We start from the raw sequence: 16,119 nt of genomic DNA on the forward strand, positions 1-16,119 counted from the left end.
GGAAACTAGAATATATAGGAGGACTAAAGGGGAAACTTCTGGAATGGATGAGAGACTTTTTGAGAGACAGACAAATGAGGACAGTAATAAAGGAAAAGAAGTCTGGATGGAGGGAAGTAACAAGTGGAGTCCCTCAAGGCTCAGTGTTGGCGCCAGTAATGTTCCTGATTTAAGTAAATGATATGGTAGATGGAGTGAACAGTTATGCAAGTCTGTTTGCTGCTGATGTAAAGATCTTGAGGAAGATAGAGGTTGAGGAGGATTGTAAAATACTGCAGGAGGATTTGGATAAGATACACCACTGGAGCCGGACATGGGAAATGAATTTAATGTAAAGAAATGTAAAATATTGGAAATGGGTAAAAGTACCAGGAGACCATCACTGAATTATTTTTTGGGTAATGAATTAATCACAAAAAGGAGAGAAGAGAAAGATTTGGGAGTGCTGGTCCAAGATAGTTTGTCACCAGAAAAGCACATTAACAAGATAGTTGGAGAGACTTATAAACTCTTGACTAACATAAGAGTAGCATTTCATTATATGGATGAGGAAATGATGAAAAAATTGATGGTGGCCATGATCCGCCCCAGGTTAGAATATGCAGCGGTAGTGTGGTCCCCACACAAAAAGAAAGATATAAACAAGATTGAGAGAATACAAAGAACAGCAACCAAGATGGTCCCCAGTCTGACTGACCTGTCATACAGAGAGAGGCTGGAAAAACTGGATTTGCCTTCATTAGAGGAAAGGAGAAAGAGGGGAGACATGATTGCGGTGTTCAGGACCATGGTGGGAGTAGATAAAATTGACAAAGAAGATCTGTTTGTATGGGATAAGAGAGCAACAAGAGGACACGGAATGAAATTGATAAAGTCAAGCTGCTTGAAGGATATCAAGAAATATAGCTTTCCTTACAGAAGTATAGACTTATGGAATAGCCTGGACAAAGAGATCGTCCAGTCTAAAAACTTAAACGAGTTTAAAGCTAAATTCGATTTATTGAGAAACAGCGACGGAAACCCACGAGCATAGTACATTCCGTGTATATCACAATTAGGTATATTAGGTAAATACTTAAATATTTGGAACGACTTCGACAAAGAGGTGGTGCATGAGAAAAACATTCATGTGTGTAAAAGTAGACTTGATAAATGTGGATATGGAGACAGGACAACACGAGCATTGCTCAATTCCTGTATACTACAAATAGGTAAATAGGTAAATACACACACACACTACTGGTCCACTAGCACACAGGTCAGACGTGTATCACTGAGGTCCGCTCTGGGGATACCTAAATTGTATCTATTTATGGGTCAAGCTCATATCAGGCTAATTTATGCGATGATCCAACATAGTAAAACAAGAAATAACAAAGAAGTGTAGACTAAAATAAGTAAAAATCTATACCAGCGACAAGGAATGTCATGAATTTCCTTATGTCAGCTAGACAACATCAAGGTCAGCAGATGACAGAGTGGTGCAAAAACTGTAAGCAGAGATCTTTTCTTTAAGATGGCTTCATATTTTGGAAAGATGCCTTTAGAAGGTGTTACGAGAAGAGACAAAGGTAAAAAACAGGATGATGATTTCTACCCGGAACTGGTTGACAAGGAAACTTATGAAAGTGAATAGACTAGAAAGATCTTTTCAAATGGAAATTGAAGAAATAAAAAATGAACTACACAGACAGATGGAAAAAAATGAGGAATTAATAAAGAATTAAAAAGAAAAGCCACAACAATAGATGATCTATCAGCTGGGGTAAATTCACTGAGAACAAAGGCTAGTGAAATGGGATGTACACTTGTTAACCATGAGAGAATTATGGATTATTTCAGAAATGGAACTTTATGAAACAGGAGTCCAAAATTACATCCCACAGCACAAAGATGCAGAAAAGAAAAGAAAGAAATGGTTTAATACAGAATGTAAAAAATCAAAATAATACAGAGAGTAAAAAATCAAAAGAAAAAGATTTGTTGTGGAATAGATACAGAAGACAAAATAGTGAGAGGGCATGCAATGACTACAAACAGGCAAGAAATGATTATACAAGGATAAGGGGAAATGCCCAAAGACAGTTTGAGGAAGACATTATAAATAAAAGTAGTGATCAACTGAAGCTATTTTACAGCTACATCCCAAGCAAAACCAAAGTTAAAGATAAAATACAGTCCATTACAGACGAAGGGATCATCTACACACAAGAGAAAGATATTTGTGAAGACTAAGTAAAAATTTCCAATCAGTTTTTACATAAGAAAATAATTTTGCAAGATATGATATGGAACAAGCATGCCCACACATATTACCAGATATACAAATATCTGAAAAACAAAGAATTGAACTTGCTGGTGAATCTCTTGAGTGTGTGGAAGAGTTTTGTTATTTAGGAGACATGTTGTGTGCTGGAGGTGGGGCTGGAGCTAGCTCTGTGGCTAGGGTGAGAAGTGGTTGGAAGAAGTTCAGGGAGCTCTTGCCTCTCCTGACATTGAGGGGGCTCTCCCTTCGTGCTAAGGGGTCTTTGTATGCAGCGTGTGTTAGGAGTGTAATGCTGTATGGCAGTGAGACCTGGGCAGTGAAGGAGGAAGACATTCGCCGGCTCAGACGTACAGAAATGACAATGATTAGGTGGATGTGCAGTGCGTCCCTACGTCCAAGGCCTGGAGGGGCTGGGTTTACAATGGAAGAGTTGAGAGGTAGGATGGGACTGGAGTGTATTGGTGTTGTGATGAGGAGAGGTAGATTGAGGTGGTTTGGACATGTGGAGAGGATGGGGGATGATAGTTGGGTGAGGAAGGTGAGAAGTGTTAATATTGGGGGTGGGGTTATGAGGGGTAGACCGAGAAAGACATGGGACGAGGTCATTAAGTGTGACCTTAGGGTTAAGGGACTGAACAGGGAGGCTGCAATGGATCGTGCAGCATGGAGAGCCGCCATTAGGTGACCAAGGCCGACACATGCAAGCATGTTGGAGCCTTTAAAAACGAACGTGTGAAATACAAGATGAGTTAAGTAAATTAAACAAAGGAAAAGCAAATGGTCCTGATGAAATTTCATGTTGGGTGCTACATGAATGTGTAAAAGAGTTAAGTAAACCAATATATTTAATATTCAAGGAATCCTTGGGTCAAGGTAAACTACCTGATATTTGGAAGAAAGCAAACATTGTTCCCCTATTCAAGAAGGGGACCAGACAAAATCCACTCAACTACCGACCAGTATCACTATGCAGTGTTGTAAGTAAGATATCAGAAAAGTTGATAAGAAAAGTTTGGGTAAACCATCTAGAAGAACACAGTATGATAACAGAAAGGCAGTCTGATTATAGAAGGGGAAAATCATGAGTTACTAATCTATTAAGCTACCATGATAGAGTTACAGAAACATTACAGAAAAGAGATGGATGGGTGGACAGTATCTATCTAGATTTCAAGAAAGCATTTGACAGAGTACTGCACCAAAGACTTTTATGGAAACTACCATCAAGGAGGAATCCAAGGCAACCTGTACTGTTGGATGCACAGTTTTCTCAGAAAAAGGGCAATGAGAACAGTGCTAAAGCGAAATTACTCATCATGGAGGGAAGTGACTAGCAGAGTTCCACAGGGCTCAGTGCTGGCACCAATTATGTTTTTAGTGTATATCAATGACACAGATAGTAACACTGGAAATGGAAGCTATCTAAATATGTTTGCTGATGATGCAAAATACAAAGGAGAATTATTAACACAGGCTACTGTAGAGAACTACAAGAAGACTTAAATAAACTGCTTAAATAAACCGCATGAATGGTGCGATAAATGGCAAATGGAATTCTATGTGGACAAGTGTCATATAATTAAGTCTGGTAAAAGTGGAAAAAGACAGGATTGTGATTATAAGTTAGGAAGTAAAACCCACACATATCACAAAGAGAGAAGGACCTAGGAGTGATTATCAATAACAGAGTATCTCCGACTGACCACATCAGCGAGAAGGTACGGAACATGTATACACTGCTTGCTAACATGAGAATGGCATTTACATACATAAATGAAGACGTGCTGAGAAAGAAAATAACATCATTCATCACACCAACCCTGGAGTATGCATCAGTAGTCATGCATCCTCATCTCAAGAAACACATTGATAAGACTGATAAAGTTCAAAGGGCCACTACAAGGTGGGTACCAAGCTTAAGGGATCTAAGCTACAAAGACAGACTAGAAAAATTGAATCTGCCATCACTACAGGAGAGAAGGAAAAGAGGAGACATGATTATGCCATATCAATGCATCTCAGGGAAAGAGAAAATAGACATAAATGAGTATATAACCTATGGGGAAGCATCAGCAAGAGGACACTGCAAAAAACTGCATAAAAAGAGAGGTAATAAAGACTTAAGGAAATCCAGTTTCCCAAATAGGGCAATTGATCAGTGGAATGCACTACCAAACAAAATAGGATGTGCCAAAACAGTTCATAAATTTAAGGATATGTATGATAAAAGTGATTTCATACACGGGACAGTACGAGCTTGACTCATTCCTGTTAAGATACAATTAGGTAAGAACACACACACACACACACAAAGGTAAACAGATTGGAAATTCTGTTGAGTAACTTGCTATTATTATGTTTACTAGTTAGCATTAAATAAAGTTTGTCTCTAATTATTTTTTACCTGTAAATTTCGTGGATTCATACATTGTGTAATAGCGTATATACTGGCATTAACTGCAGGGTATTAAGCTTGTGATGGTTAATGAAAAATTACTGCAAAAATAATAATACAACATTGCAACAGTGCAGTAACAAAAGGCAAGAGAGAAGAATATCTATCGAAGTTAGTGAAACCAGCACAACTGTTGTGGAACAACTTGTCATTATTAATCACAAGATGAAATACCAACATTTAAAAAAATAGCTAGGGCAGTCTCATGAAAGAACTAACCAGGGAGAGGGTGATGGTTAAAAGCAAGTGACAATGAAGAAAACTGAAGCTAAAAGGAGTTAAAAAAATTAAAAATAAATAAAAGGAGGGAGGGCGGGGATCATGACGTAGGCTGAAACACACACTCTCCTCCTTGGCATGATAATGACTGACGTAATGAGAGTGTGCCTAGTGTGAGTCCTGACAACAGGTGGTAACGTAGCAGATGTCACTTACTATTTAATTACTGTATTGTTATTGATCTAAAAAAATAAAAACAAATATTAAGCCTTACTGTACTTTTATTTTTGCAAGATTAGTTTTTTATGCTATACATTATATCTGCAGAGTTGGCAAGTTATCCAACCCCTATTACTTTATTTAGAGAGAGAAAAAAAAAAAAGCACTGCCAGACCCAGAGACTTTTATCCTAAACTTTAAAAAAACGAGTCATCTCTTATTTGGGCGATCGTACATGGATGGTGAGTAAATATGGTTGTCTTATCCTTATGGCAGCACAAAGAAGAGAGAGTCTATGTCCCAGTCCTGCCCCTTTCAGTAACGTTTTTTGACATGCAAGGAATAAATGGATAGCATTATTATCTCCTTCATGCCAGTAAGATGTAAAAAAAAAAAAAAAAAGAGAGAAATAATCAAATGCTGGGATGACACTCACCCTTGTTCTTGCCTGGCTGATGGTCTGTCTCTGGGAGTGTAAGTCATTTAGTATCTGTGCTCCGATGTGTTCTGTCTCCAATGCAACACGATGACCTTGTGCAAGGCGTGCTGATGTGCGCTCTAGTTTCTCTGTGTTGTCTAGCAGGGACTGACGCTGCTCCTCTCCTGTACTTAACCCAGCTCCTTCAAGTAACTCTGCTCGCATGCTTGCTGCAAAAAGAAGACTGTAGCAGCCCTTTATATATCCCCTAATTGGATTGCCACACTATTTAAATTACCAAGCAGCCAAAACACTCGAAGACTGTCATGTACTGGAAATAAGCTTTGCAAGACACCCTATTCAGTTTCATATTTTCCCTCAGTGTACTCGTTTCGTTTTGTTTTCGTTTTTAAAGGCTCCAACATGCTTGCATGTGTCAGCCTTGGTCACCTAATGGTGGCTCTCCACACTGCACGATCCATTGCAGCCTCCCTGTTCAGTCCCTTAACCCTAAGGTCACACTTAATGGCCTCGTCCCATGTCTTTCTCGGTCTACCCCTCATAACCCCACCCTCAATATTAACACTTCTCACCTTCCTCACCCAATTATCATCCCCCATCCTCTCCACATGTCCAAACCACCTCAATCTACCTCTCCTCATCACAACACCAATACACTCCAGTCCCATCCTACCTCTCAACTCTTCCATTGTAAACCCAGCCCCTCCAGGCCTTGGACGCAGGGACGCACTGCACATCCACCTAATCATTGTCATTTCTGTACGTCTGAGCCGGCGAATGTCTTCCTCCTTCACTGCCCAGGTCTCACTGCCATACAGCATTACATTCCTAACACATGCTGCATACAAAGACCCCTTAGCACGCAGGCAGAGCCCTCTCAATGTCAGGAGAGGCAAGAGCTCCCTGAACTTCTTCCAACCACTTCTCACCCTAGCCACAGAGCTAGCTCCAGCCCCACCTCCAGCACACAACATGTCTCCCAAATAACAAAACTCTTCCACACACTCAAGAGATTCACCAGCAAGTTCAATCCTTTCACGTCTGACGATCTCCACCTGCTCACCCTGGCACGCCGTACACATAAAATCAGCATTATCTCGCAGTCTACCTCTGTTACCACTACATCTCTTATGCACCCATTTATCACACACACCGCACAAGATGGAATTACTTCCCACGCCCTTGTGGCAAACTGCACATGGCCACTCTCCCTCGTCTTTGACAGTACCGCCACCAACCCTAGATATCATCACTTTTGTTTTATCTGCATTTACCCTTAAACCCTTTTGCCCCATACCATCTCTCCACTTCCTAAACCTTTCCTCCGCCTCCCTTTCATTCTCTGCAATCAACATCACATCATCAGCATACAACAACTCCCACGGGAGTCCGTTTCTAAAGTCACGTGAAAGGGCTTCAAGTACCATGATAAACAACATGGGACTCAAGACTGACCCCTGATGCACACCAACATTCACGGAAAACTCATCGCTCAAATCTCCATTCACTCTCACCTGGGTGTGAGCACCCACATACATGGCCATAACCACCCTAACCAGCCACTCCTCCAAGCCAAGCTTTCTCACTGCCCACTTCACCACCTCTCTAGGGACTCTGTCAAAGGCCGTATTATGGTTTATCATGCACCTCTAAACTGTACTGAACTGACAACCTCTCAACCCAAGGACACATCACGTACAGTAATTCCGCCATCTGCACAGGTTCTATATGAGCTAAACACTATTTCAGCAGATAGATGAACCCTATCCATAATCGATACGTGGTAATATGTCAGAAATCGGCCCCTAAAATAGGCTGCCGGGTACCAACACCTGAAGGTCTCTCACAGTCATATATCAACATGTCTCCTGCACATGTGTACTCGGCATCCTCTTCCCTCTCTCTCCCCCTCTGTCTCAGCCACTCGACCTTGACTCCTGGTCCACTCACATGAATATTCCATGTGATCCCCATCCTGAGTTATCTTGACAGTGCTTACTGACATGCAGTGGCTTCCAGCCACTCTGCACCAGCTATCAGAGGAGGTGGGTTCCCATGTCACTAGAATGAATAAAAGAGATACTGCAAAGGTTTGATGCCAAAGAGTGTGATTAACACTACTAGGAGGTACGACATTAATAAATTTACTGTTTGCATCGTATGTAAGAACAAAACCAAATAAGTTGTGCAACTAGCAGGTGGCCAGGATATTGAGAAGCACTTGTATGTGAAGAATCAAGTGCTGCTGAAAACTAAGAAAGTGGTGTACAAGTATGTATGTGCCCAATGTGAGCCTGATACGCCCATCATGGTATTATCACCACTTACTTACCACTTTGTACACTCTAATTACCTCACTTTTATGTCCAATGATGTTCCTAGAGGTTGTATGGTTACTACATTGAATGTCAGGCATGATCAGGTCCTCCTATGGGAAACTTTGGATTTCACTAAACCAATCAACCATATCATATGAGTTTCAATGGTACCATATGCAGGGTAAAATTCAATAATACATTGGCAGTGCAAATGGAAGGGTTACTGTATTTCTTCTGGCTCACACCAGTGAATTTTATTCAGACTGAGAGAGATCCTTCTGTTTGATGGGATCAGAAACATCCATCCATCCATCCATCACCCAATCCTACGTTGCCCCATGAGGAGTGTAGGAGCCCGGGGCTAGGTAAGTTGGTCCTGACATTTAAGATGATAGTGACCAGCCTCAATCATCCCTGAGTGGCATTACATGAGCAATAAACCCCAACCATCCCTTGGATATAAACCTGCACAGGCTCAATCTGATTGGAGTGCCTTAATTACCCACTAAACCACCAGGCACCATAATTTGATTATATGGTTACTACCCATCATAGTAAATGGTTTCCTGGTGGACAGGAAAACAATCGCTAATAATCCCTTCAGCCCGGATGTACTTTGTACAGTATCTTTATCTGGTCAAAAATTTTCTCTATCTTAAGAGCCCCTCTGAGTTTAAGAGGTTAATGTATTCTGCACTGTATAGGACACCCTAATCGGTTTCATATTATATTTTTTCAAGATACACAGTACTGTATTGCAAAATTTAACACCTGGGGTCTAGATACATAAAGCATCAGTGTGGGTGATGGTCTTGTGTCTTGTTTACATAACTCTTGACTTTCCGTGGGACAGTTGAACAGCATACTCAAATAATGCCACCAGATATGTCAGCTAGTCATTCACCCTTAGCTCCTTCAATACAAGGATATAATTTTTCATGTACTCTGCCACTAGACAGTGCTATTCAGCTTTGCTAATACTTCTATACAATGAAGGGCATAAGATGCAGCCTCCTTCAACCTACCCTCTGAGAGTGGTCACTCTTTTGCCAAATAAAATCATCAATCATCAGGGGCAGGGAGGGGGAAGGCGCTGAAGGGGGCAAATGTTCTTGACTTTGGTACACTACTCGCAGGTCCCTAAATAATGAAAAAGGTGACGAGAGACTGGCTGTTGCAGTTTCTATAGAGGCAATTGTCGTTCTATGTTAGGGATGTGATCAATGGCGCAGCCAGGGGGGAGCCACAGGGGCACGCACTCCCCCCCCCCCCCCGAAATTTCTACGTGTGTTCGAGGATAGACTGCGAATCTTAAATGTTGAACACTTGTTTAATTCAGGGTGTAATACTTGGTATGTCACATACTTGGAGAACTGAAAAAATATGCAATTTTGTGTAAAAAGTGTTGTATACACATACTTTTTAAGATTTAATTTACTTTAGGTGCAAGACAGATATTCGAATTAATGCACAGGGAGCCGTTGGCACCCGGACAAGTGACGAAAGGAGGCAGGAAAAGAAGCAAGAAACGTTTGCTGCTCTGCGAAATTTTCAATCTTTTTATGCACCTTATGACACATTATCTTCGAAATGGGAAACTCCACTACTAATAGGTGTATGTAATGAACAAGTTAGAATTACCTGTGGAAATGTAGGCGTACATGTGGCAGAATTGGCAAGAAAAATAAACTATTGTGGCAATGTATACCGGCCATCAGGTGTCACTCACTCATCACCAGCCTGCGCCATCAATCATCAGTCAACTCTCATCAAATCGTGTTGCACCAGTGACCAGTCCATATTACTTGATAATTACGCTACTTGCACGCGCTCACCATCCACTTACTCAATGTAGTGCTGCTTTCAGGTGTCTGCCCTGTCTTCTCCTCCATCTTTCTTTCCTTCCATCTTCTTCTATCTTTCTTTCCTTCTTTCTTTCCTCATCCTTCTGCCTACGGATGACTTTACACTCCCTCTTCTGTCTTTCATTCCTTCATTCTTTCCTCTTCCTTCTGCATATGGGTGACTCTACACTGAGTGACAAGCCAAATGGTTTCCTGTACACCAGGAAACCATTTACTACGCTGGGTGGTAACCATATAACCAAATTTTGGCACCTGGTGGTTTAGTGGGTAATTATTGTGCTCCAATCGGATTGAGGCGGTGAAGGTTTATATCTGAGGGGTGGTTGGGGTTGACTGCTCACGTAATGCCACTCATGGATGAGTGAGGCTGGTCACTCTCATCTTAAATGTCAGGACCAACTGCCTGGCCCTGGGCTCCTACGCTTCTCATGGGGCGGAAAGTGGGGAGGATGCAGGGGCACTCTAGCGGACGTCAAAGGAATGACGCACCACAACAAAGCTGTCCCGCGCCATGCGCGCCAAGTTCAAATTATGGGCGGGATTTTTTTTTTTTTTTTTTTTGCAGTTTATGGACTCTAACTCAGAAAAACACCTATACAACTCCCTCTGGACATGCATAGCACCTATTTAAGACCCAAATCACACCAATAAGTGATATAAAAGACTGAAATAAATGCAAAAGAACCATAAAATGAGGTTTTTGAGGTAGGTTTATACAATATTAAATATTCTGGGTACATACAAGTCCCTGGCTCCTGGACTGGTAGTTATGGACCCTAACCTAGCCTAACTCAGAAAAACACCTCCCTACTGCATGTGCATGGCACCTAAGACACTACATATTCACACCAATAAGGGACATAAAAGAGTGAAGGAGGCTATTGCCCACTATCCAGACAGGACCACTTTCCGGACAAGCCTTTGGCTCTATTACGTCGGATAGTGGAGGGATTACTGTGTGTGTGTGTGTGTATGTATATATATATATATATATATATGTATTCCCACAGGACGCGAGTTCCGAGTACGCGATCCCCCTTGTATGCAAGGACCTATTTTCTTTTAAATTTTAGTGTATTTTTTATTAGTACAGTACACAAATTGAACTCCTTGTAAGCAAGACGGGCAGCGAAAAGTGGCCCAAATCCGGGGTTATCCCGAGTACGCGACATTGCCCCCCAAAGAAGCGATAATGGTTACCTACGCTCCGCCCACCTCGAGACGTCAATGCTGCTCACTCGTCACATGATGCCCATATGCGCCGCTTGGAGGGTGGTGAGAGTCACTGCAGAGGAAACACACGCGCACAGATGGTACACTCACTTTTCCAGGTATGTCCCTGTGTACTCTGAGGCTATTTTTTTTGTGAGCCAGCATGTCTGCCCCCTCCTCCAGGAAGAAGAAGTGCATCATCCATGCCATGAAGATGCAAGTCATTAGGAAGAAGGAGAGTGGGAAGGGTAACACGGCCATTGGCAAGGAACTAGGCCTGGCAGAATCGTCCGTGCGAACTATATGGGCTAACAGGGAGGTCATAAAGAAGACTATGAAGACATATTGGATGGCGGCATTGGACGGGAGAAACAGGCTGACCAACCAGGCTATAATTCTTATGGAGCAGTACCTGGCTACATTTATCCTGAGGAAGGAGAAGGAAGGAATTCCACTGAACGGGCACTACATCAGGGACCAGGCTAAGATTTTCTATAAAGTTGCAGCTCTGAAGCTTGCTGTAAAGAAACCATTTAAAGCCTCCATGGGATGGCAATGCTGCTTTCTGAAGAGGAAGGAGCTACGTCACATTTGCCTCACGGGGAAGCGTGCATCAGCGGATGAAATGGCGGCCAGGGATTATCCAGCCATTCAAAAAGGGATAATTGACGAGGGCGGTTACAGCAGGGACCAAATTTATAACACTGATGAAACAGCCCTATACTACAAGGCTATGCCGAAGTGTACTTATATCAGTAAGCACCAGCGCCAGGCCCAAGGCAGAAAAATCGACAAGAGCAGAATAACAGTCATGTTTGCCGTAAACTTATCAGGCTCACACAAGATGCATCCTGTTGTGGTGCATACCGCAGCACACCCCAGATGTTACAAGAATCTTCACTGCATGGATGACAGCGGGGTATACTGGTACAGCAACTCCAATGGCTGGATGACGAGTAGCATCATTTCCGAGTGGCTGTTGTGGCATTTCATCCCTGATGCCACGGCAAAATCCCGGGAACTTGGCATCCCCTTCAAGGTGCTTCTCATCCTCAACAATGCCCCAAGTCATCCAACCTGGCTAGCAGACCTCAACCTGGAATGCAAGATCGTTTCTCTGCCCCCAAGAACGACTTCTCTCATCCAACCGCTAGACCAGAAGATGATTGCAACGGTCAAGCAGCTATACCACCAACGCCTCTACACTCACCTCCACAACAAGACCAACAGCTGTGAGGAACTGCAGGCAATTCTTGATCTGAACACAGTTGGGAGTGATGTCATGGACGCCAAGCATGATTTGGACTCGCCATCCCCTTCACCCACTTCATCCTCACCACGCACAGCACCTGCACAACCAACCTCAACTACTGAGAAGACTATTATGGCTTTTTGGCAGTAATTCAACCTCAAGGATGCCATCACTCTCTTGTTGTCCTCTTTGGCAGATATAACCACTGCAACAATTAACCATGCTTGGTGCCTCCTTGTACCACACCTGTGTGAAATTGCACTGGGAAGTGGCTTTCAGTCCCTGCCTGCTGCTGAGGCAGCCACTCTCACAAGTCCATAAGCTGTGCACGGGTTTCATGCTGTCTCGCTGGAGGAGATCAGGGGTTTACATTCAGCAGCAGCAGAGCAGGATCCCCAGGAAATTGTGCAGCGAGTGGACGAGGCCAACGCACAGCAGGAGATCGCAGCAGAAAAGGCAGCAACACCCGTGATGGAGAGTGAAGATTTGACCATGACGAGATCAGCCTGGTACTGTGTGCCCTTGATAAATTCAAGGAAGAATTCAAGGACACTGAACGTTCTCAGTTGCGAGTGGAGGAGATGATGTCTTCAATGGACAAAACCTTCCGCTACTACACTGACAAGTACAACCCGGAAGTAAACAGACGGAAGCAAACACTCATCACCCGTTACCTTCGGCTTGAACAAAGTGAGGAATCACTCCCTTCAACATCAGAAGTCATATCCTGAGGAGGATCAAGAGGCTGATTTGATGTCTGAGGTGTCAGAAATAGACTTTGAAGGGTTTATGAATGAAGTGAGTGCATTAGGTAGTGAAAGTGTTGAAAGTGGTGAGGAAGGTGGTGTGTCGGGTGGTGTGGTGGGTGATGCAGGAGATGCATGCTAGGTGCCTCATCCTGCCTCGGATCCTCTTCTTACCTCCATCACACCTGTTGTCCTCTTGGGTAAAGGTGAGCAGCCATATTCTTGTTGGTTTAGTTAAGCCATATCCTTGTTGATTTACCTAGTAAAGCCATAATCTTGTTGGTTTACTTTATCTTAGGTAATATGTCTTAGACAGTTTCCCTGTAGAGTACAATACTTACGTCAGAAAGGCGTCTCAAGGGTTGCCCATGAAGGGGGGTGCCACCCATATGTAATTTTTCCCTTAAGTTTATGTACTCACAGTATGCGAATTCCTAGCACGCGACGTCCTCTGCCGCCCATATACTCAGGTACTAGGGGGATGTACTGTATACAGTACATGTATATATATATACAGTACCCTCGCATCCAGCACGGTAATATTGTCATGCATGGGTCACGTGTTGGACCAAAAACGTGTTGGACTAACAATAGAGCTTATGGGGAAAAATGAATTATGTCAGCAACCCTCAGAAAAGTCACCCAAAATACCTACCATATACCTATACATATATTGGTACTATTGTAATTATAATAAATGGTACTGTGCTATGAATGATAACTAACCTTTTAGGATAGTGTTGGTGGGCTTGCTGGGAATGGAAGGTGGTATCCAAGGCTGTAGGTAGTCCTACTGGGTCCCCGGAGGATGGCTGCTGGCGTCACTAGCGGGTAATGGCTGTTGCTCCTCCTCAACCTCCCTCATAAATCCTTATAAATCACACTCAGAATCACTATCTTCGTCCACAGCCATGGAAGGTCCTGCTTCTGCCTGTCCTAGCACTGTAATCCTCGGCAAAGTGCATGCTTCTCACACTGTTGCCAGAGCCCCGTCTCGTGACTGTGGAAAGTGATCGCTGTTGCTGACTCGGTAGAGAATAAGGAGAAGCAACTTTGTTTATAAACTGGTACGCACGCCGATGAGAAGGGTTTCAAAACGATTGATATTTATTCTAAAATATTAATATGTATTCAGTGTCAGGCTAAATGTTCAATGCTGTAGTACGATACATTCTCTGTCGAGTCACCTCGGTTTTGGTCACACTGTTTTCCCCGTCGTATGCTCGGCAGGAATCCATCCAGATGAATTCCAAATGCCCGTGGTATCGTCGGCAATTTTACCACGTTACCGTTCCGATTTACCATCGTATCCTCGGCAAACCTGGTATGAAGTGCCGTGTGATAGCCTTCGGCTGCCAGGATCTTGTCTTAAGTTTTTTATAATGATCACATTGGCTTCATTCATGTCATAGGCCTTGGCAATGCCAACTTTCCTCTCCCCTTTCTTCTTCCTCTCGATGCTTTCTAGCTTGGTGGCCTGAGGGAGGTGCCGATGCTTCTTGGGGTTCTCAGAAGGCTTCCTAGGCATCGTGAGCAGGGTAAAATGCAGTAACAAGGGCAGAAAATGCAGCAAGAAAAAAGCACCTTCCAATGCAATTATGCGACTGAGTGGCGCTGTGGCGGGAGAAAATTAAACAAAACATCACATGACACCAGAAGCGTTTTTAATTGGGCGGCATCACGATCACGTCACGATAGCAGGCGGGGAAGGCTACTTGATCAGAAGTTTTCATTGGCTATCATCATCATGGGAATGTCCAGTATGACCGTGTTGGACCGGGGGTGATCGTGCTAGAGGTGAACTCTGCGGATTTCACCCACTTCTCAAAGCTCTGTGCGTGTTATGCTAACACACTCGTGTTGCAGTAGTTAAATCGTACTAAATAACACTAATTAATTGCTCTCTGTGCTGGACCCGAATCGTGCTGGACTAACGCGTGTTGGACGAGAGGGTACTGTATATATATATGAGGCGTCTAGAGCCACAGGGGCATCCCCACCAATATACTGGTTTTGAGTTAGGTAGGGGAGACAACAGGCTTAACCCTCTTCTCAGTGACAGCACTGGTTGCCATACAAGATTCGGCCTTCTGGACAGTGGTAGAGGGGCTCAAAGTCACGTGGGTTTGTCCATGCTGCCAGGCGAACAAATTAGAGCAGGCAGGCATCTAAGCCACACAGCCCAAACCAATCAGCAATCTCACTCTCTGCCACTTCCCCAAAGCAGCCAATTAGCAAGCGTGAGGCCCGCCCGGTGTGCTGGTGAGGCTTCCCTCCCGTGTTCACTGAGGTGTATAATTATTACGTATGGATTTTTACCCCATTTATCGTGGATTATTGGTGACAAGATGAGCAGTTGTTATTGGAGTTAAAGGGGGGGTGACAAGATGAGTTCATCACATAGTTACAGTGAGGAGGTGGTGCCTATAACCTCTCGTAAGTGTCAGAAGTGTGTGGAGAAGTGGAAAAAGGTAGAAAGGGATAGGAAAAGAGAGTGGTGAGGGGAGACAGCGGAAGGGGGCATGGCACCGAGGAGGCAGAGTTGGATGTCGATCTCCTAGATGACAACCCCACCATTTAACCCCCCACTACCCCATCTCAATTTACTTAAGCACAACACTACTTTTTTTTTTTAGTGTTATTATTTCAATCTACAGTATTATGGTAGAGGAAAAATAATAACTGCATTGATTTCAGTTTCAGTTGTCAAAAACGTGAAATTACAGTAATAATTATTCGTTTATTAATATTAAGTGAACTGGAATCTTCAGTTAATAAAGTTTTGTACATTAATACATTCGTTGATATTTTTTCTGCTAAATTTTTAAATCCCTACAATATGTTATTATGCCCACTTATAAATTGGGGGTTTGGTTTACTGCCTATTTTGTGGTTACAGTTATTATTGTTTTGTTTTTTTGGCTTTACATGTAGAGCATAGGCGCTGATGATCATTTTGATGTATAAAAGGTTTGTTTATTGCCTTCTGGTTATGACGTTGCCATAAACACAACTTTAACCCCTAAAACGCGGATCGTCGCATTTGCGACGGTCGGCCCAAAGGGCAGAACGGCGGATCGTCACGTTTGCGATTTGAGTTAATTTTGAATAACCGCGGGCAAGCAGGC

At 43.1% G+C, this 16,119-nt stretch overlaps 1 protein-coding gene across 1 annotated transcript in view; it reads right to left on the reverse strand.

Annotated features, from left to right (window-relative positions):
* Vti1a (Vesicle transport through interaction with t-SNAREs 1a) overlaps positions 1-16,119 on the reverse strand; it is a 175,624-nt gene that overhangs the window by 16,097 nt on the left and 143,408 nt on the right. The window contains exon 4 of the mRNA XM_080280631.1: positions 5,596-5,807. Coding sequence (XP_080136757.1) covers positions 5,596-5,807 — 212 coding nt within the window. The remainder of the gene's footprint in view (positions 1-5,595; positions 5,808-16,119) is intronic.

This window comes from Coenobita brevimanus, chromosome 85, assembly GCF_032717465.1.
Source record: "Coenobita brevimanus isolate Jiangsu-jjx chromosome 85, ASM3271746v2, whole genome shotgun sequence".
NCBI classification, from domain to species: Eukaryota; Metazoa; Arthropoda; class Malacostraca; order Decapoda; family Coenobitidae; genus Coenobita; species Coenobita brevimanus.